The 21,849-nt window shown below is 54.9% G+C and overlaps 7 protein-coding genes across 7 annotated transcripts; 4 read left to right on the top strand and 3 right to left on the bottom strand.

Annotated features, from left to right (window-relative positions):
* Positions 1 to 260: 260 nt before the first annotated feature.
* On the top strand, positions 261 to 1,385 carry PG994_003483 (aminotransferase; the record flags this gene model as incomplete). The annotated part of the gene is made up of 2 exons (XM_066854892.1): positions 261 to 291; positions 346 to 1,385. The coding sequence occupies 2 exons, from the start codon at positions 261 to 263 to the stop codon at positions 1,383 to 1,385; spliced, it is 1,071 nt and encodes a 356-aa protein (XP_066719170.1).
* Positions 1,386 to 1,797: 412 nt separating this feature from the next.
* PG994_003482 (uncharacterized protein) lies at positions 1,798 to 3,175 on the bottom strand (the record flags this gene model as incomplete). Its single annotated transcript, XM_066854891.1, has 6 exons — positions 1,798 to 1,880; positions 1,944 to 2,133; positions 2,202 to 2,374; positions 2,423 to 2,451; positions 2,518 to 2,855; positions 2,915 to 3,175. The coding sequence occupies 6 exons, from the start codon at positions 3,173 to 3,175 to the stop codon at positions 1,798 to 1,800; spliced, it is 1,074 nt and encodes a 357-aa protein (XP_066719169.1).
* A 2,185-nt stretch (positions 3,176 to 5,360) lies between these two features.
* Positions 5,361 to 6,967, top strand: PG994_003481 (uncharacterized protein; the record flags this gene model as incomplete). Its single annotated transcript, XM_066854890.1, has 3 exons — positions 5,361 to 5,445; positions 5,509 to 6,231; positions 6,531 to 6,967. The coding sequence occupies 3 exons, from the start codon at positions 5,361 to 5,363 to the stop codon at positions 6,965 to 6,967; spliced, it is 1,245 nt and encodes a 414-aa protein (XP_066719168.1).
* Positions 6,968 to 7,903: 936 nt separating this feature from the next.
* Positions 7,904 to 9,621, bottom strand: PG994_003480 (cytochrome P450; the record flags this gene model as incomplete). The annotated part of the gene is made up of 3 exons (XM_066854889.1): positions 7,904 to 8,952; positions 9,007 to 9,472; positions 9,529 to 9,621. The coding sequence occupies 3 exons, from the start codon at positions 9,619 to 9,621 to the stop codon at positions 7,904 to 7,906; spliced, it is 1,608 nt and encodes a 535-aa protein (XP_066719167.1).
* Positions 9,622 to 10,360: 739 nt separating this feature from the next.
* Positions 10,361 to 15,782, top strand: PG994_003479 (uncharacterized protein; the record flags this gene model as incomplete). The annotated part of the gene is made up of 6 exons (XM_066854888.1): positions 10,361 to 10,431; positions 10,483 to 10,509; positions 10,574 to 11,022; positions 11,082 to 13,499; positions 13,558 to 14,496; positions 14,557 to 15,782. 6 exons carry the CDS (start codon positions 10,361 to 10,363, stop codon positions 15,780 to 15,782), a joined length of 5,130 nt encoding a protein of 1,709 aa, XP_066719166.1.
* A 1,492-nt stretch (positions 15,783 to 17,274) lies between these two features.
* Positions 17,275 to 18,213, top strand: PG994_003478 (thioesterase atnL; the record flags this gene model as incomplete). The annotated part of the gene is made up of 1 exon (XM_066854887.1): positions 17,275 to 18,213. The coding sequence occupies one exon, from the start codon at positions 17,275 to 17,277 to the stop codon at positions 18,211 to 18,213; it is 939 nt and encodes a 312-aa protein (XP_066719165.1).
* Positions 18,214 to 18,697: 484 nt separating this feature from the next.
* On the bottom strand, positions 18,698 to 21,433 carry PG994_003477 (uncharacterized protein; the record flags this gene model as incomplete). Its single annotated transcript, XM_066854886.1, is given in 3 exon segments — positions 18,698 to 19,205; positions 19,217 to 19,583; positions 19,642 to 21,433. 3 exon segments carry the CDS (start codon positions 21,431 to 21,433, stop codon positions 18,698 to 18,700), a joined length of 2,667 nt encoding a protein of 888 aa, XP_066719164.1.
* Between the last annotated feature and the right edge of the window lie 416 nt (positions 21,434 to 21,849).

Raw genomic sequence — 21,849 nt, 5'->3', positions numbered from 1 at the left:
TTTCAATTTCCACCAATGCGAGAATGGATGCATCCAGAGTCAAGTCACGCTGCGTATATTAATTCCATAGTGGTGTAGCGCTGGATATAGTAGAGATCAGCAAACTATATTTACCTAACATTGTTTTGGGATATACTTGCGAACTGATGCAGGTATAATTCGGTAGAAACAGGAAATCATCAACCTCATCCAGGTAACACAATACGGACATACCGTCTATCAGAATCTATCTCATACACAAAAAGTATTACACCGGAAAAATGACGGCGCCAGCTCCTAAGGCAAGCGTCGGTGAGCACCCTCCCCCGTTCCCACTCCTCTGTCACCGCTGATGTCTCGTCCTAGACTGGGCCAATCTTGGTCTCGCCCTGGATCTTAGCGTCAACGGACACATCGAGACCAGGTACCATCTCTCCACCGGCCAGTGGACAGCGCCAAGCTTCGTCGAGAGCCCCAATATCCCGGTCAGCGGGCTCTGCCCGGGCCTGAACTACGGCCAGCAATGCTATGAGGGCATGAAGGCCTTCCGCAACACGGCCAACAAGATCACCGTGTTCCGCCCCCGCTTCCACGCTGCCCGCCTCGTGCGCTCCGCAGGCTCGGTCTGCCTGCCGGAGCCGCCGGAGGAGCTGTTCCTCGAGTGCGTGCGCGCCGCGGTCGCGGGCAACGCCGAGTACGTCCCGCCCGCCGACACGGAGGCGTACCTGTACATCCGCCCCGTCATGTTCGGGGCTTCGGCCAAGCTGGCCCTCGCGCCGCCCGAGGAGGTTGTCCTCGCCGTCTACGTGCAGCCGACGCGCCCCTACCACGGGTCCGCGGCCATCGACGGCGTCGTGCTCGAGGACTTCGACCGCGCCGCGCCGCGCGGGATGGGCGCGTACAAGGTCGGCGGCAACTACGCGCCCGTGTGGCGGCACGCGGCCAAGGCGCGCGAGATGGGGTACGGGATTACGCTGCACCTTGACAGCGCCACGCGGACATGCGTCGAGGAGTTTTCGACGAGCGGGTTCCTGGGCCACAAGAAGAAGAATGATGGGGAGGAGAAAGACACGCTGGTCGTGCCGCGCACGGACAACGCCATCGCGAGCGCGACCAGCGACACCATGGTGCGCGTGGCGGAGAAGCAGGGGTGGGCCGTCGAACACCACGACGTGCCCTTCTCCTCGATCGGCGAGCTCGACGAGGTGGTCGCCGTGGGGACGGCGGCGGCGGCGGTGCCGGTCAAGAGCCTCGTGCGCCTGAGCACGAACGAAAAGTTCGGCTTCCCGGCGTCGGACAAGAAGGAGGGGAAGCTGCTGGGGTTGTCGAGGCTGGTGGCGGGCATACAGCGGGGTCATGCGGAGGATACGGAGGGTTGGAATTGGGAGGTTACTGGGTTTTCGTAGAGTTGTAGGGATAATTTGAATACAAGTCTAGTTCCATCGTTTTGCGGAATCATGGCCATAAGTTGGGCCTAAACTTGTATTTTGGGTGACTCATCTGGAACACTCAGGGGCAACCATATCCTTTCCGCATATTACCGTGGTTTGACTTTTCCATTTGTCTGATCAGCTTAGACCGGGGAAACAAGACGAGTCTTCTTCGACTCTAGTCCGGACTTATTTACCAGATTAACATAGTCAAGTATAACCCGGAGCCAACATCAACGCGATGTGATGTATAGTGAGTATGTTGCCTACCAATGGACTCAATGACTTGTAAAGATCGTGAAATAGCATTGATATCCAAACTAATAATAAAACCCGAATACGCTATAACTATAATACTCTTATCCGGGAAGCACAGTTCCAGACCGAGCTATGCTACATACGTCATGACCCATCCACGTGGCTTTGCGTAGTCACCACCTTGCCCATTGCAAGATGCCAATGTGCTACGCACTACATGGTATCAAGACTATACAACAAGGTCCCTGCTCTTCCGCTCCGCCTTCCTCTGCTTACGTGACAGCTTCTTTGGGATCTCACTGTCACGGCCAGTCAAGAATCGACCGGGGTGCCAGATGGCAAGGATCAGAAGCGCAAGCATCATAGGGAATACATCAAGGGCATAAGAGTACTCTTCGTGGAAGGGAATTGGGTTAGAAGGTGTAATGCCGCCAGCAAACTCAGCAATGCGGTAGATGATGCGGATCTAACAATACAGTTAGCATCTAGAGTACACACGTCGTTCCGAGGGTCGACAAAGAGTATGTCACTTACAGTAATGCAGGTCAATGTTGCATACAGAGCATATATGAGCGGCCTCCAGTTGCTCTTATCGGCGTAGCCATAGCCTTGTCGCTGGCGAAGATGGAACCGGATCATGAAAAGGCAGAATACCACGATGAAGAATTGCTGAATACCCATACCGACAAGATAGACCCTCAGACCCTCTGTAATGCAATTGTCAGTTCACGTTCTTCAAACCATTATATACAAACTTGTGATGGGTAACGGTAATGAGGACGTACTACATATATGTTAGCAAAGATGGTCCAAGATGATCAACAATCTCATAAGTCGTTTGATGGCTTACCTCTGAACAGTATCACCGCTGGAACCGGGCGATGCCATCGAACCACCGACACCTTGGATGATGAAAGCCAGGACATCGGCCCAGACAAAGATCTTGGTGAGGGCGGTGATGGGGATGCCCAAGAGCCGGCGCTGGGCCTCGGGCGGGTAGTAGTAGTACCAGGCCGCGCGAGTGAAAGTCATGTAGACGAAGGCATTGATCCATAACGGCGCCAACAGAAACAGGATCTGCGCCGACGAGGCGTACGCGATGTTCTGCTGGTCCTTCGAGCCGAGCGCATGGAGGGCGAAGGAGACGGTCTCCCACGTGGCGCCCATGATCACAACCCATGAGAACTTCTAAAGGGAGTTGTCAGTGTACTCTCTATCAATAGGATTGCTGATATACCTCCACGTACCTTACGATAAGCGATCCCGAGAATCAAATGAGCAAGGGTGAAGATACCGAAGAGTATGGCAACTGCAACGGCCGGAGCAAACTGAGGATCGTAGTTGTAGTACGAGTTGCATGCGTCGATAGGCACATGGCCGTTGGGCCCGGGGACAGCCTTGACACAGTTCGTGTTTTCTTCTTGTTCACCAGCATCATCCCAATCATCACGGCGTAAGAGCATCCGGGTGGCCACGCCAGCCAAACTGGCGACGCCGGGCATGGACATATTGAGGGCGGTATAGCCTCCGGAGAAGCGCGGGTGGGGTTGATCAAGAACGATTAGATCTGGAGAAGACAGGTTTATTCCAGATAAACGAAGATTCACATGGACAAGGGAAGAGGGTCCAACGGAGGTATGTCGAAATCGGGAGGACAAGCGAGGTCTAATAGAACGACATGGTCAAATATAGGGCAGGCTCAACAATAATATCGTGTTCCCACTTGGAATGTCGCCAAGAGCCCACGACACAAGGAGACAACACTTTGCACTTAATCCGTTGGGGCTTGAATCCCGAAGCGTGTACCCGTTCCAACACGCTGAATGGCCAACAGGGTAGGACTACATGAGCACTGCCTAGGAGGTAGGGGTATGCTGCGCAGTCGGAAATCTTGCAGCAGACATACACGTAGGTACGTACCGGAGTAAGCAGGCGACAGGGCGGTATGGGACTGGCCTTGCCGTTACATGGCCAGAGTCCACGTGGACAGGGAACAGGCTTTGAGGGAGGCTGGTCTCTGTTGAAACTTGACTGGCCTGTTGCTAGTTCGTTGAGCCAACTCGTTTCTTTTTTCAATTTGGACCTCATTGCAAGATCTGCCTATAGGGATTTTGGGCAACTATACTGTATGTAGTCCGGTACTCCATTGATTACCTAATAGTTAGTTTGCGACCACGACATGGCCAAAAAGGCACGGACGAAGCCGTTGAATCTCCGACTCCGGCCCCTGTCGCCAGTCGCCCCGGCCGACCCCACTAAAGAAAACCTTCATTGGACTTGTCAGGGTCCGGGTGGATGCTGGACAGGTCGACCCGACTCAGTCAACTCGTTTCAATGTTCACAGTAAGCATTCAATTGCGTATCCGGACGTTACGCCAAATGCGGATCGGCATTGCAGCCCGTATGCTCGAATCGTCCCCAATCATTGGCTCTCCCACCCCAGACGGACCCTGAGTCGGTAGACTTCATGAGTGTCATGGGACCACGAGGACAGGACGGCATCGCGTAGCGAGACACATCGGGCCAAGCTTTTATTGACACAGGTCGGACCCTTTGGTGGTAACCTAACCTGATCTGGCTGCAACATGAATCCCAGGAACCAGGGCCAGGGCATACATAGCCTGCCTGCCGTTCTGTAACAACCTATGCCCGCGTGCTGCACACGTGGTATTGAGCTATCATTATGCCATCCCAATTTTCCGATCAGGTCCTCTCCCGCTCGGATATCATGTCTGTCAACTTTAGTCCATACCCAACAGACTGGGCCGCTAACCTTGTCATCTTTAGATACAGGGCTGATGAACCCAGGACATCCTAGCCTTGGTGCCATAAATGCCTTCTGTTGGGCAACACTCAAAAGGGTAATACCAGCCTTGAGGGACCCTGCTACCTCAGTTTCATAGTCTACTTCAGCCCAACAAGCCCTGCAAGGTATACTAGACTCTGCACGGATAGAGCATACCCCATACGAGCATATTGGTTGTCATTCAGATCACCATACCAAGCTTCCGACAGAGAAAAAGGTTAGGTGCTTCGCATCAGGCCGTGAGCCTGATCACCCGGTTGGTCATTCCAAACTGGCATATAGTGCTGGCCATACCTATCTGGGCGTTAAATCATCGTGACCCATGTCGGCCAACTCCACTCGTGTCACGTTGATTGTTAGGTGTGGATGCACTGCTCCGGCACGAAAGCAAGATATACCCTGTAAGGAAAGACTGTATCATACGAGCGCCCAATGTCGCCTATGTCGGTACGGTTGCGCTCCATACAGGCTTTCATGGAACTGGTATAGCTGCAGTATCATAACAGCGAAACGATGCAGGCACGACTCGCGCTAGCTCCTTCATCAGAAGGTATTCACGGTAGCGCGGCAACGTGGTGGGAGATAGGTCCCTCGAGTTGGTAATGGTCGCATTCGATGGCAGCGTTCCCTGTACCCCGGCACGTGGCGAATCCCGAGTAACAGCATGTTACCGAACTCAAATACAAGATCATGCCAACATCGTAAAGCAACCTCAAAAATGCATGTTAGACACGTTTTGTCGTTTGAGTTCGGGCTACTGCGAACTATTCATCCTTGGCGATCCCAAAGTCCCGAAAGGATTCATCTGTTGTTGAAATGAAGGGGGATCCCAAGGTGTCGGCTCCGCTCGGGCCAGTCGAACTCAAACCATATCCTACGTCGACCTTATGAAACCGGACGAGGATTGGAGGAACCTCCCTGATGCCTCGGAACGACGGAAAATCCAGAATCGACTAGCCCAGCGCGCTTACAGTAGGTTCTCACTCCCCTGAATCAGGACCAATCATTCCCATTACTAACTTGGATTTCTCAAAGGGCGTAATATGAGAGACAGGACAAGAGAAGTGGAAAAATTGAAGAGCCAACTCAAGAAACTGCAAGAAGAAAAACAAGAGGAACAAGAAGCTCCGAGCCAGACACAGGAAGACGAGGATTACTCCGGCTCAGACTCTGGTTCCAGCACGTCGAGCGTGAAGGGGGATTCGGAAGCGCATATGGACGACTTGAATGCATCGCCGATCGCCACGTCCGAGTGGCTCGGGAGATACTTCCAGGCCTGGCCGGAGAGCACGGAGCCCGAAAGAGCCGGATGCATGGACATAGCAGCGAACGGCGAAAGTCTGACGCACCTGAACGATGCCGCGTGCTACTCGGATTACCAGCTGAGCCCCGACTATCCGCAGCAGATAATACCGCCGCGGCCGATGCTATCGAAGGGCCAAGACATAATAATACCGGGCCAGTCTACCTTGGCGCACCAGCACCATCCGATGCAGAGCAATAGAGCCATGGGCGAATCTATGTTCTACCCCAAAGCGGCCTATCAAATGCCCTGGCCGCACCAGAACCAGCGAAACATGGCCTTTGAAGAAATCGGCAATCAGATGGGATCGGAACCGAGCAGGCGCTTGACGTTACCCTCTCCTCTCACGAGCCTCGGACAGCCGGACCTGGCAGCCTCCCCGCACCACCAGCGCAAGCCAAGCCAGCCAACGGTCGGGAGGCTGTTGAATACGGAGCTCAGGCTCTCCTCAGACGGTGGGAAAGTCAGCGAAACGGCCCCCGGTTACCTTCCGTCACCAATATCGGAATTGAGTGACCAGGTGTGGCAGCGGGCCAAGCTCTCATCACCATCCCCGTCCATATTATCGACCCGACCTCCTTCACAATCATCGCAGCGACAACAGCAGCAGCAGCAGCAGCACCACCACCACCAACAGCATCAGCAACAACAACAACATCATCACCAGCAACACCAGCATGCTAAGCCATCCGGCTATACACAGCAACTCGCATCGCCAAAGATGACACCTATTGGGAACGCCACCAATTCCCAGACCTCCAGACCCTGCTCTGCCGCGTCCTCGGCGTCGACAATACGGAGGCCCCCTCCCCAGAGAAATCGCCAGTCCTGGAGAAGAGGCAAAAGCAGAAGAAGGACGAAGTCGGCAACCGCAAGAGCCGCAGCGGTATGCTCATTACCAATATTCATAAGACCGCAAGTGGTGCTGCGGACCACCAAGCACCAGCACCAGCAGCAGCCACGAACGCAGGGTCGTCAGCAGCGACACAGCCGACCAGCTTGCTGCACCTCGCCGTGGCGGGCGGCCACGTCGACACGCTGCGGCTTCTGCTGCAGAGGCTAGACGCGGCGGCGCTTAACGCCCGGGATGATAGGGGCTACACTGCGCTGGAATGTGCCGTGATGGAAGGGCGGACGGACCTGGTCGCGCTCTTGCTTGAGCGTGGCGCAGGTGGTGGGGCTTCACGATAAGGCAAGTCCCTCGACCCCACCATGACCCCTTTCTTGCCAAATCGCCTTGGACACGTCGGACTCTCTGTGGCTACCTACTTGCTCGACATATTGAATACGAGCCCAATCTGCCATCAGAGAGGGTCCATTTGCTAAACCTGTTGCCCTCCTTGGCCTGCCTCGCAAGGTGTGTATTTGGGAGGAATAAGGAAATACAGTTGGACGACTGAGTGGAGAGGTTTTTGCCCGTACCTGGGCACCCTGCTGGCCTGTCGCTACAATACACAAGGGGTAACCATTCTTCCGCGGCCGGCGCTCAGGTGGGGACCACCGCTGAAAGCGCCTAGAACTCTTAGCGGTCGGCGCCCCTGGGTCCCCTGGCTAACAAACGCGGGGGGTTCCGCTACTCCTCGTTGTTCTTTTGCCATACCCTCTTGTTCATTTCAATTCTTGTACGGAGTACGGATATTTCGCAATGTAATTTAAGCGACGGCGTTAAGGCATGGGCTTCATATCAGTACTCTTGTAAAATACGATACCTTTAGTTAGCAAATTGGAAGATCGTTATGAAATGTAATCACGTTCTAGATGACCCATTATAATTCCCAATGTGACAGTCGTTGAAGGCAATCCCAGTGCGCACAGAGCCGCCTAGAAAACAGAAGGGACGGGAGAAAGCCGGTCAGCGACCAATGCAACTTCCCCAGGTTATCCATGCTGGCTTGCTAGGCGGCGCCTTCCCTAAATATTCATTAAAAGTTCCTATGTAGAAGTGAACTCCTAAGAAGAATGGTTCCTGAAACTCGCTTAATTCGCAGCGTATCATCGAGTCGCTATCAATTTCTACCTACTTGATCTATCTAGTAGTACACGCGCATCAACACTGTACGTGGAATATGCCGTCTATGCGTCGTTCTGCCTCCTACTTCGTACATGCATTTTGAAAAGACCCTGACCTCAAGATGTATCCCGCGGCGAGAACTGCAAGAATGGCCCGTGTTTCTGGCAGGTGACGTGATCATACAGCTGGTACTCGTGAGTTCGATGCCGCCCAAATACCCCGCCCTGGGAACCGCGACCAATATCGCCCAGTTTTCCGGAAGCCAGCTTGAAGTCGCCGCGGTAGAGAAGCGTGGCTGTTGCCAGCATCAGCTCGGTATTCGCCAGCCCTTTGCCAAGACAGCCACGCATGCCCACGGAGAACGGGTTGAACACCGATCTGCCGCGCTCGATACTCCCCGTGCCGTCGTCCACCAGCCAGCGCTCGGGCTTGTACTCGAAGGGCGCCGTGAAGTACTTGGGGTCGTGGTGGATCGAGTAGATGGGCACGCCGACGTCGCAGCCCTTGGGCACGTGCAGGGAGTCGACGCTGACGCCGCCGTCCGCCGTGACCTCGCGCCACAGCGACGAGCCGACCGGGGGCGAGATGCGGAGGGATTCGTCGATGCAGGCGCGGAGGTAGGTGCACGACGCTAGCGGGCCGCCGATGGCGATGTCGCGGGCGCTGGCGAACTTGCTGCGCACCTCGTGCGCAGCCCGGTGGTAGGCGTCCGGGTTGTCGGCCAGGTAGAAGAGCACCGAGCACATGGCCGTCGACGAGGTGTCGGAGCCCGCCACGATCAGCGTCGCGCTCTCGGCGGCGATCTCGTCGGGGCGGAAGCTGCCGCCCGTCTCGGGGTCCTTGGCGGCGGCCAGGTTGGCGAAGACGTCGGCGTCCGCGCTCGTGGGCGAGTCGATGTCGATGGAGACCGTCTTGCCCTTTTCGACGCGGTCCTTGACGACGCGCATGATGAACTTGACGAACCGGTTGCGCGCCACGATGGCCTCGCGGAAGATGTACTTGTCGATCTTGAGCGCGGCGAAGTCCGGGAACTGGATCAAGGCCGACATGCGGACGTTGGATTTGTCGATGACTTCGGTTACGTAGCGGAACCGTTCATTCTCCAGCAAGTTGTACTTCGCTCCGAAGACGACGTCGGCCATGATATCGAACGAAAGGTAGTTGCCTAAGGATTACATGTCAGGGGCTTTCCTCGCTTCAACACCCGGGAACCACTTACACCATTTGGACATATCCATGGGCTCGGATCCAGTTTCACTTGAGTATGCGACTTTGCAGAGCTTATCGATATGCGACATTATTCGGCGCTCGTAACCCCTTTGTGCTTTCTCGGACACGCCTTGGGCCATGATCCTTCGGCGACGAGCATGATCCTTTCCTCCACGGATCGTGAGTGTATTTGGTGCTCGGTGCACCATGGGTGCATAGGCCGTGGCTTTCATGAACTTAGATCCAGCACCGACGTTGTAGATGTCACGGAGTCCCTCGGCTGTGTTGACCATGAGCTTGTTGGGCCCATAGCGGACATAATCGCCGTATTTCTGGTGGGCTCGCCACATGTCGAGATGAATGTCGCCTTTCCAGCCATGGTAGGCGCCGTAAGCATCCGTGAACTTGGCAAGGAACGGGCCTGGGTATTTCGCGAGCGGATGGAAGAAGGCCAAGTACGTGAGCTTTGCGAGCACCTTTGTCGTGCACCAGTCAGTAAACCCTTTACACTGGTCATTCTTGAGGCACTCACTACCAGGCTGAGAGCACCAGCGAAAGCCAGTACAGCAAGCTGAGCTCCGCTCAATTGGGCCGAGGCTATGGTGAGTCTATCGAGATAATCCATTGCTGTTTCTAATGCGATGCTGTCTAAAAGCCCGAAAGCCCAAGACACAACACTTCTTCTCTCGGGTTAAGACAACAGATCTCGGGTGGGAAACCTTCCTGCTGAACCGATGAGATGGTCCAGCAACTTACGGCAGTTGCACCATTATCTGAACACCATACGACCATCGTATTTTTTCTGTCTTTCCCGTATAATTGCATCGGTGTCATATCGACTTTTTGCTATGTGTTACTGACTTACTGGGGCCAGAAAGCCTCGGAAGGTTGCGATAGAATAGTAAGCAGTCAATTTGGGTTTGCAGGGACTCGCCCCACTGAGTGAGCGCACTAAGCATCCCCCAAGCGAGCCTGGACAACACAATCAGTTGGCGAAGTGCTGGGCACCACGTGTGAGTCAGCTCCGGGGGACCAATGATTCTGGGCCCTGTTTCCTGTTTCGGATTCAGATGGCCCTTGACTGGCTGAGTGGTGACAGGCTAGGGATACAGCTCCTTGGTGTGAATGCGAACGGCTATACTGGACACTATTCCCAACCCATGAACTGATATCAATGGTAACGCATTGGTGCCTGGCATTTCCTTTGCCTAACGGTATCTCGGTTTCCAAGATAAACATATGTGCAACTTCGTTCTCGGCGAAGCCATAACATCAATCAACCTTGTTTCAATAATCGGAGCGTTGTGCATCTGGGCCGTTCCTTACACCACCTTGGGGCTTATAGACAAACAATCAGAAGCGATATGTCCTGCGAAAGGGAATACACAGCCAGCGAACAGGAGCTTGCGCAGCTCCTTGTTATTGAGCTCCTTGCGTATGTCGTGTTCAATCCCTAACATAGCCTCTAGCTAACCTAGTTTACCAGACATCAGTTTTGTTCGCCCGTGAAATGGTAAGTTGTACTCAACATAGGATCCCACCAGACGGCCTGCCAAGTCATTTCTAACAATTTGAAGGGTTGATACTCAAGATGCCATCCTGTGTGATTTGGCCACAGAACGGCTCATCGAAGTCGGGCCAGCTGAGACGTTGGTCAACATGGCCAAGAAGACAATGAAGGCCGATTACGACATTCAGGATGTCGCTCTTGGCCTTCGACGGGAGCTCCTTAGCCACAAGAAGAACGCCGATGCCATATACTACAGAAACATAGCAGAGGAAACACCTAGCGCTACTACCGCGGCGCTAGCAGCAACATCATTATCTACTTCAAGTGCGGCTCCTGCGCAAGCTCTGGCAGCGCCGCCCCCACCACCGCAGGCACCAACTGCGGGCGCAGCTGCAGTTGAATTACCCCCTAAGCCCCTAACACCAACCGATACAATTACTGTCCTTGTGGCTGTGGCATTGAAGAAGGCGTCATCTGAGATTGACGTATCTCAAACGATCAAGGCATTATGTGGTGGTGAGTTTTAATCCATATTCCATGCCAGTTGGCTTTATTGAGGCTTACCGAAAACACAGGTCGCTCAACCGTTCAGAATGAGATTATTGGCGACCTCACCAAAGAGTTCGGCTCCTTACCAGATCAGCCAGAAGATATTGCCCTGGCCGATCTGGGAGGTCTCCTATCAGACTCGGGCTTAGGCACAAAGCTTGGAGGTTGCGCAAACACCCTAATCGCAAAGTTGTCATCTGCCAAATTGCCTGCAGGTTCCAGTGTGAACACTCTTCGTCAGTATCTCGATGGCTGCTGGTCATTTAGGTCGGATCTCCAGGATCGGACATTACTTCTTGCAATCACTCGCCAGCCTGCGTCGAGGCTAGCGGACGAGAAGGCGGTACATGCCTTCCTTGATAGTCTTGCTCAAGATGTATTGCGCAGTATCGGTGTTGATCCCCAAGCTCTGTCAATGGGTAGCCAGTCAACGTCATCGACCACTGTGAATGTGTCGTCGGAAGCTCTGGATGCTCTCCAGAATGAGCATCGGAACCAGGATCGTGCCTTGCTCAACATATACGCTAAGCGTGTTGGTCACGACCTGAACGACGCCGATATCGAAGCCAAGAAAGCCAAGTCTGTCATCGAAAAGATGCAAGAAAAGATGGATGCTTGGGCAGCTGAGCACGGCGAAGCCTACGAGCGAGGCATTTCACCCAAGTTTGACGCCAAGAAAGTGCGTCTGTTCAATTCCTACTGGAATTGGGCTGTCCAAGACCTTCTCGCCCTGGTTTCATCTTCTGTCAATGGTGCCGCAGATGATTTCGAGTCTGTTCTCAGGGAGAGACTGGCACTTTTCCCCATCAGGGTCACTACTCAGCTTCTCGACGCAATCAACCATATGATCCACCAAGTCAAAAATCTTCCAGAGTCGCCTAGGAGGGAGGCGACCAGGGAGTGGCTTGAAGATTTGCAGCAGACCTGCAATGCATCTATTTCGAGGGACGAGCCAATCTTCAAGTACTCCATATGCTCTATGGTCCCAGTCCTGAGAGTTGATGAGAAAGGCAACGTCAGTGTCGATCAATATCCGCGAGTTTCCCGAGGCACCTCAGATTGTGTATCCGTTCGATCGCCGGATGAGCTAGACGATGCATCCCCTATATCATCCCTGTCGACAGACTTCGACCCATCGGAGTCCGAAGCGGTTTTCAGTTGCCGCCACGAGCGGCCTACATATGGCGCGGAAACCTTGATCACTTCGGGCTATTCAGATTCCATTGCCTTTGATGGCGTGGAGTCCGAAGGTGGAACCGTCCATGTGGGCGCGGGTCTGAGATGGGTGCCGGAGCTTCAGAGCAAAGGCCGCAGCGGATGGCGTCGCAACGATGATATCACCACGGTTTACCTCAAATGGTTCCAGCGCGCGGCGAGGGACGGCATATCGTTCCACGATAAAGTCATCTTAATTACGGGTGCGGGCAGAGATTCGATTGGTGCGGAGATTCTGTCTATGTGTCTTGCTGCTGGCGCCAAGGTTATTGTGACCACCAGCTCCTACTCGAAAGAGACGTGCGACTACTACCAGAGTATTTACCGCCGGCATGGTGCTCGAGAGTCACAGCTAGTCGTCGCACCCTTCAATGGCGGGAGTCACCAAGATACGCAGAATCTGATCCAATACATCTATGACGACGAGTCCAAAGGCGGGATAGGTTGGGATTTAGACCACGTCATTCCCTTCGCGGCCCTCGGCGAGGCTGGCCGGGCTGTTGATGGAATCGACGACAAGTCGGAGTTGGCACACAGAGTGATGCTGACCAACTTGGTCCGCCTCCTCGGATGCATCAAGTCCTGTAAGGAGTCAAGGCGCATCCATACTCACCCCACACATGTGGTTCTCCCTTTGTCCCCGAACCACGGCATCTTTGGCCAGGACGGCCTCTATGCAGAGTCGAAGATCGGGCTCGAGGCCCTGCTGAACAAGTGGTGGTCCGAGGACTGGAGCGACTACATCACGCTCTGCGGCACCGTCATCGGCTGGACGCGGGGCACGGGCCTGATGAGCAACAACGATGTCCTGGCCACGGGCATCGAGGCCGACCTGGGTGTCCGCACCTTCTCGGCGCCCGAGATGGCCTGGCACATCACGGGCCTCATGGACGACAGCGTCGCCGCGTTCTGCGAGCTGGAGCCGCTCATGGCGGACCTGACGGGCGGCCTGTCGGCCACGATGAGCCTCAAGCCGGTGCTGGACCAGATCCAGGAGCGGATCAACTCCAAGAGCGACACGAAGAAGGCAATCGCCCGAGAGGACGCGCAGGAGAAGAAGTCGTGTGGTGTCGCGGTGCCTGTGGCCCGGAAGCTCGCCAAGAAGGCCAAGATTCAGGTTCAGGATGCGGCGTTGCCTGAGTGGAGTGAAATCGAATCCTTAGGTGCCAAGTTGCAGGGTATGGTGAACTTGGATCGCATCGTTGTCGCTGTCGGATTCGGCGAGATCAGTAAGTACCCCATTGATACCAAGGCATTGTCTAGATCGCTGACTAACGGATACAACAGGTCCTTGTGGAAGTGCGCGTACCCGTTGGGAAGCTGAGTGTAGCGACACATTCTCTGTTGATGGGTGTGTTGAGCTTGCCTGGATCATGGGTCTTATCAAGTACCACAACGGTCCGCTTAAGGGCAAGGACTATTGCGGGTGGCTTGACGTCGAGTCCTCGAGCCCCATCACGGACTTGGAGGTGAAGACCAAGTACCAGAGCTACATCATGGAACACACTGGCATTCGCATCATTGAGAAGCAGGAGCACGATCTTACAGCTCCTGATCAAGAGCAGACGTTACACGAAATCGCTGTCACCGAGGATCTGGCGCCGTTTGACGTGTCACTCGAGACGGCTCAAGACTTGAAGCGCGAGCATGGCGATAATGTGGTCATAACAGAGAAAGAAGATGGGCAGTTCTCGGCGACTCTGAAGGCCGGGACCACTCTCTTGATCCCCAAAGCCTTCCATTTCCGCAACGCTGTTGGAGCTCAGGTTCCTGCTGGCTGGAACCCTCGCGCTTATGGTATACCGGAAGACATTATCACTCAGGTGGATCCTATTACACTCTATGCTCTAGTGGCAACAGTTGAGGCATTCCTTAGTGCGGGTATTACCGACCCATATGAGTTGTATGATCACGTACATGTATCGGAGCTCGGCAATGCTGTTGGCGCTTCACTTGGTGGCCTGAAGTCGCTACATGAGATGTTCAAGCGGAGATATCTGGATCGCCAGGTGCAAAAGGATATCTTAGCTGAGACCTTCGTCAACACCACGGCCGCTTGGATCAATATGCTTCTGCTTGGCTCTTCGGGACCTATTCGTACTCCCGTTGGCGCCTGCGCTACATCACTCGAAAGTATAGACACGGGATACGACCTCATCATCACTGGCAAGGCCAAGGCTGTTCTCGTGGGTGGCACTGACGCTCTCGAACGAGACATTGCAGCTGGTAAGTCTTTGTTCCTCCTTCCACCGTTGCTTGAAACGAAGAACACTAACCAGCAAACAGAATTTGCCAATATGCAAGCTACGATTGACTTGGACAAAGATGCAGCGACTGGCCGCACTCCGAAGGAAGCTTCTCGCCCAACCACCACTACGAGGGCCGGGTTTGTTGAAGGCGAGGGTGCCGGTATCCAATTATTGACCACAGCTCAACTCGCATTGGATATGGGCCTTCCTATCCGCGGTATCATTGCTCTGACCCATACTGCGTCGGACAAGATCGGGCGCTCCGTTCCTGCACCGGGCAAGGGCGTGCTGACCATTGCAGCTGAACGGAAACAGTCTTCTACCATCCCATCTCGCATGCTGGACATCAGCCACCGACGCCAGCGTCTGCTTCATCGCACGCGCCAGATCGAGAAGAAGCGCAAGCTGGAACTGGGCTGGCTGCAGGGACGCCTTGTTGCTCTAGAGAAGGGCAGCTTTAGCACCGAACAGGGAGGTGGGCCGAAAAACCCCAAGTTCGACCAGCAGTTAAGCGGGGCACACGCCGAGCAGTACGCCGAGGAGTACCGGCGAGAGATCCAAGCGGACGCCGAGCGCGCCATACGCGAGGTGCGCAACATGTACGGCAACGACTTCTGGCGGCACGAGCCCTCGATCTCGCCCCTGCGCGGCGCGCTCGCGACCTGGGGCCTTACGATCGACGACCTCGACGTCGCGAACCTGCACGGGACGAGCACCAAGAAGAACGACGTCAACGAGACGGCCGTGCTCCAGAGCCAGCTGGCGCACTTAGGAAGGACCAAGGGCAACGTCCTGCCCTGCGTGCTGCAGAAGAGCCTGCTGGGCCACGGCAAGGGCGCCGCGGGCGCCTTCGCCGTCAACGCGAGCCTGCAGATGCTCGCGTCGGGCCTGATCCCGGGAAACCGCAACGCCGACAACATCGACGCCGAGCTCCGGGACCGCGACTTGCTGTTCTTCCCGAGCCAGACGTACCGGCACCCGCTGGGCGACGTCAAGGCCTTCTCGGTCACTTCGTTCGGGTTCGGGCAGAAGGGGGCGCAGGTCATCGGCGTGCACGCCAAGTACGTGCTCGCCGCCGCGTTTGGCGCGGCCGATCGGAGGGAGGCGTACGAGGCGTATCGCGCGCGGGTCGCGGAGCGCATGGCGGCTGCGAACCGCCGGCTACAGGATGCGGTTTACGGTGGGGTGGGGTTGGTGCAGGTTAAGGAGAAGAGTCATTATCGGGATGAGGATTTGGAGGAGACGCTTTTGCGGCGGCGGTGATGGATAGGGGTTGAGTTCAATTATACGTATATAGAGAGCTTTCTTGTGTAGTTCTTATGTTTGTATTATATAAGTATCATCGGCTTGTTTGGCTTTACAGTCGATGTTTGATTTTCAATTCTACTTCGCTTTATCTTCCTCGAGGTCAACTTTCCGGTGTCTACATTATTGATATCCGATTCCCAGTCATCAACTAAAGACGTCATGGTTCACAGCTAGGAAACTGTATCGTCATACATTCAGCGGCAGAGCTTCACTTAAGGCCGGGGCATTGATTAACACTGCAGTTGGAGGTTTGCCTCGCAGGGTTGGCACTTACATCGATTAACCAGCTCCATCTCGTTACCGCATTACGGAGGAAAATACTATATTTCACGGTATCGGAAACAAGCACTTTCAAGATGCCTTGGCGTCGCTCTTGACGTTTCTGTCAACTGCCTCTACATGTAATTTGCCAATTTTACATGCGGCTAGTTGACTGTTGTTGCTTGCTCTAGTACCCGCAGATTAGGGGCAACACCGCTGACGGAAACCTAGAACAGCCCAGGGATCAGCACTACCGGCTTGCTGGGACCAGACTCGACAGCCGGCCACGTGTGTGACAGGTCTCTAAGGTTGAGGCAGAACAGACCCTTAGGCAGCCCATAATCACAGCGAGTTTCCAAAACTGCAAACACACAGAGGTTTTCATTTTACTTACGGCATCCAGCATGCAGCCACTGAATCGCTGGCTCTAAATGACGTGCTCGATAGCATCGTGTAGATTGGCTGCTCGTATCTTATTCCTCCGACTGAATCAGCATCCTGATTTGGATACCGAAGAACCCCTGTGCCTGCTTGCATCCATCCGGGTGTTGAACAATCCCGGAACCATAAGTACCTGGTGCACTCGTCCGATGGTGCCAATGACTCGTTCTGCTTACCTTTATGTAAGCCCTGGCTGATCCCGGTAGATGCCTTACACGCAAGACACGTACCTTACAGTGGGTAGGAGTAAGCAAGGAGAGTTCCGTGATTACTTAACAAACTAGGACAGGGTTGACAGGACGGAACGCCCCAGCTCATCTGCAAAGCGATTCAATTGTCTCCACCAATGCACTGTCGCGAATACATATTACCAGCAATTGTTGGGATTTCTGCCAGATACCCACGCCATGGAACTGGGCTGGCCGATGTGACCTGCCTAAAGATGAAGTCGGAAAATGACAGCGGTAGGGTAGCACACGTTTCGCGAGGGAGACGGGATGAACTAGTGCCGCTTCAATGTTTCGTTTAGTGGCCGAGAACCCTCTGTCGGCGCATAATGCTGCGGGGCTCGGGGTTAAAGATGCTGGTATCATCACCGCCGACCCCGCGGTCGGTGTTTGTTGACGATAAGAGAATATTTTCTATTCCATTTCAAGGCAAAGAAAAGAAAAGAAATTTGTTGAGTCATTTGCTTTGCCTCATCTTCGAAAAGAAAGTCCGAGCAAGCCATCTTACCTGACTCACAATGGATAGAATCTCAGTCGTCCACAAGTTCCTAGACGAAAGGAGCCTCCTCCCTATGGAGGTGCCCGAGTGCGTGTTGGCCCTGGTGCGGCGACTGCAGCTATTGTCCTACTGGGAGCTCGCCGCCCTGGCCAGTGTGCTCGGTTTCGCCGCCGCGAACCTCAAGGCGCTGCCCCTGGCCCACTCGCTGCGTCTTCTCCCCTCGCTCGGCCGTCTTTTCGCTCCGCGCCTCTTTGGTCACCGTAGTGGCAAAGCCAGGAAGCAGCCAAGCAATGCTGTAGCAACAGCGCCGGGAGAAGAAGCAGCAGCAGCAGCAGCCGCGATGGCGGCGGCGCACCCTCCCCTCTTCCGCCACCACACCACATCCTCCCGCGCCATCCCCCTGGACCTCGACCTCAACATGCACAAGTCCAACAGCACCTTCTTCGCCGACGCCGACGTCTCGCGCGCCGCGCTGCTGACCTCGATGCTCAGCGACGCGCTCGCGGCGCGCGGTGGTGCTCTGTTCGTCCTCGCGGGCACGCAGTGCAAATTCCTGCGCGAGATTAGGCCCCTGCAGGCGTACGCCGTCGCGTCGCAGGTGCTGGCCTGGACCGACAAGGCCCTCTACACGGTGACGTACTTCGTGTCCCCGCGGCGCGGCGACGCCGGCGCTGTTTGTGGACTCCCCGGTGGGCCGAATGCCGTGCTGAAAGAGGACAAGTTGCGGAGGAAGGTGTTTGCTATCTTGGTGTCCAAGTACGTCTTCAAGGCTGGGCGGGCGACGGTGGCGCCGGCTAAGGTGTTTGATGCGGCGGGGTTGCTGCTGCTCTCGGGCGGCGACGAAAAGGAATTGGGGGGTAAGGAGGACAGGAAGGAGGCAGCTACCATATTGAGCGCCGAGGAAGTCGAGGAGGTGGTCCAGAATGGTATGCAGTTCGTTCGAGACTGTATGCTATAGATGTGTGTCTATCTGATTTAATTAGTCACGTAGAAGGACTATGAGGTGTTGAGTAGATGCCTCAACTGCTAGGATAACGGACCGCGCAAATTAATTGAGAATACGGTGACGAGGCACTCGTAATAAATAGGCTAGATAGATTATGGTTGATTTGGAATACAGACATATTATAAAAAGCCCATATGTAAATGTCGGCTCACGACTGCATTTTTGTTCAACAGGTCTCCAATGTTCAACGACAGGCGGAGTAATTGCCTTTTGGTAATAGTAAAATATAATAGTGGATTTGTTGCTAAGTATGTATGTATGTAAATCTAGAAACAATCCCGAGACTCTCGTAGTAGAGAGAGTTACCATTTTGCATAAAATTCAAACTAGATCCCCCGACTCCTTGGTTGGTATGCACAACCCTCCACCAGATTGAAACGAGCGCGGAAAAGAAATGTTGGGGTTACATGTAGAGATAATCGAAAGCAAACCAACGTTACAGGAGCCAAGACGAGATTCTGCTGCGAGTGTCTTTGCTCTTCTCCTTGTTGGGGTTCTTGACCGACCGCCACTCCATCCCCAACGCCCCGAACACCGACAGCGCGGCCATGACCAGCGAGACGTAAAAGACCTGGTCCATGGTCTTGTTGACCGCCGCGACGAGGACGGGCAGCTGCTCCGGCGCAAGCATGCTCACGACCGAGTTCGGCCCCGCCTGCAGGATCTGGGCCGAGTTCTCGAGGCTGATGCCGAGGTACTCCTTGATGTTGGCCGTGAGCCGGGTCTGGAAGACCGAGTCGCCCGCCGACAGCACCACGGCCGCCCCGATTGTCTGGCCGAACACGATAATCGAGGTGCCCACGGGGATGTCCTCCTTGGGCAGGGCCGCCTGGCAGCCGATGATGGGCTGCTGGAAGCCCACGCCGATGCCGGCGCCGAATAGCACAGGGAAGAGGACGAGCAGCACCTTGGGGTGTCCGGGGTGATGGTGGTCAAGAGGCCGGCTCCGATCGACATCAGGACGGTGCCCAGCAGCATGAAGGGGGTGTAATAGCCGAGCCAGGATACCAGGAAACCGCTGATGATGACGCAGAAAATGACGCCCAGCAACATGGGTAGCAGTCCCACGCCCGACTGGATAGGAGAGGCGCCCTTAACGACTTGGAACCACAGCGGCAGGAAGTAGGTCATGATGACCAAGGCACTGGAGGTGCATAAGATGTACCAGAAGCCAGCTAGCACAGACCGCTGCTTGATGATACGGAAAGGAATCATGGCAACATCTGCGTGACGGTGCTGGGAGTAAGCAAAGACGGCGAAGAGAACAATTGACGTGACAAGTAGGCCAATCACTTGGGGGTTATTCCAGGACTGCCCAGTACCTACGGAATTTCATTTAGCAACTGCTTCATGTGTGTACTAAAACCAGATGAGACTCACCTGCGTCCTGCAATGCCAGCAGTAGACATATAATGGGCGGCATGAGCAAAGCAGCCCCAATGACGTCGAGCTGATACAACGTTTGAAGAAAGGTGGACTTCTCCGCGATCTTCGGTCGGTTCCCCTCGGGAATCCGCAGGAAGAGAAAGACGACAATCAAGACGAAGCCGCCGATGGGCAAGTTGATGTAAAAGCACCATCGCCAGCTGAGCTTGTCGGTCAAGACGCCGCCAAGGACGGGAGCAGAAATCATGGCGACACCTTCCATGGCACCGATAGCACCACCAATGAACGAACGCATTCGCAGTGGCACGACCTGGGCGATAATGATGAGACCGCCGGAGAGGATGCCCGAGGTGCCCATGCCCTGAATGGCGCGACCCACGATGAAAATCGGAGAGCTAGAGGCCAGAGCCGCCACGAGACTGCCGGCGAGAAAGACGAGAATTGCTGAGACAAAGGTCCACTTGGCAGGGAAGATGGTGTAGATACGCCCGAACAGAACTTGGAACCCACAAGTCGTCATCAAAAACGCGGATCCATACCAGCCGACATCTTCTAGCGATCGGAACTCGCCCGTGATATGTGGTACTGCGGTGGCGATGACGTTAACATCCATGGCTACCAAGAAGACCGCCATGGACAACGCCGCGGTCAAGGCGAATAGGGGCAGACCGTACATGCCTGGGGCCTCTGGTGTCGCAGGTGTTGCACGGTCGGCCTCGGCCTTTTCGGGGTCTCCTGAAAACGATGACTCTTTGGTCTTCTCGTCGATCTGATCAAACTTTACGACCTTCTCCTGGCGTTTGGCCTTTTCCTTCGATGCAATAACATCTTCTAGCTTCTCGTCATATAGACTATGCAGCCCTTCATGGGAATCATCATCACTAGCCTCCTCGGTGGTAACACTGGCTGCAATAGCCATGGTCCCAGATTTCCCACACACGTCCTGTGTCTTTCCGCGCTGGCAGCTTTGAAGACTCTCAGAGACCTGCGACAGTGGAGCAGTGACTGAGTCGGTGTGTCCGTCCTGTGCGGAATTGAGATCATGGCCGTATTCTCCAGTAGAGCTAGAAACCACTTGAGACAACCAAGTGTTCGTTTTCACAAGCGTGACAGACGTCTGGTCCGCTGTTTGGCTATCGGCAGAGCTACCAGGTGGCGACGCCACGACTGGGATTATATCTGAAGATGGCTCCACCACCAGTTCTTTCTCTTCAGCGCTGCTCGATCGGTGTTCGATAACAGATGAGTGTGCAACATGAGGTTCCACCTGTCGCGGTTGGACAACTGATGCTGAATTTGGGGACTCTTGGATCACGTCTGGTTCGGCTACGACCTGATTGCCGTTCGTGTCTTTTGACGAGCTCGTCAAGGCTGATGACTGGCGCGAGAGCGTCTTCCACATCGGGTCTTGCCACTGCTCAGAGTCGGCATTACTGCCGAAAGTCAGAGCGGAGTTGCGATTACGGCGAGCATTCTGATGGCTGGGACCTGGCTGCCCGTTGACATCCTCGGTGCTGGTCGTCAGGGCGCCCAGAGCGTCCTGCGATCTCTTGAGCAAGATACGGAGGCGATCGGCACCGTTGCCCGAATCCTCAGACGAACGCTCGCCAGGAGTGACGGCGGGGCGAGGCTGCGACAAGCGCCGCGAAGAGCGCCGAGATCTGGTATGCGTAGAGCCGGCTTTGGCGAACGGGTTCCCGCGGTGGCTCTTCCAGCTGTCGGCGGTCAGAGGACGATCCGCTGTATTCCCGAGCCCTGGGTAGAGGGCATTCGACATAGGCCACATCCTGTCAAATCGGGAGGTCGCTGAACCAGTGCTGTTGTCGATCAGAAACGATGGCAGATCAGATGGAGCCCCAAGATGAGGACATCAACGAGGACACTGGCGCAAAGAAGTCTAGATTGCTCGACAGTGCTTGGGGTGTGGCTTCGTGACTTGCGACTTGACGGGATTCCTCAAGGTGCCACAGGAGCTGGGACAACCCGACAGTCGTAAAGGCAACAAGGCGTGATCAGGCAAGACCGGATAACTCCATGTGCCCCGTCGAGCTCGCATCGTGGCTACAGCCAGACTTTCCAGTGCCTTGTTTGGCCCGCATCATGATCCTAGACATGATTCCATTTTCCTGGGTATAAGGTAGTCGTGGCATGTCGTATTAAGAACCTTGCTAAGTCCCAGGACCAGAAACTGTCCCACAAGGC

This window comes from Apiospora phragmitis (genome assembly GCF_038363925.1).
Source record: "Apiospora phragmitis strain CBS 135458 chromosome Unknown utg000004l:1.0-3135199.0:1.0-3139288.0, whole genome shotgun sequence".
In the NCBI taxonomy this organism is placed as follows: Eukaryota; Fungi; Ascomycota; class Sordariomycetes; order Amphisphaeriales; family Apiosporaceae; genus Apiospora; species Apiospora phragmitis.
This window is presented reverse-complemented; position numbering and strand designations above follow the sequence as displayed.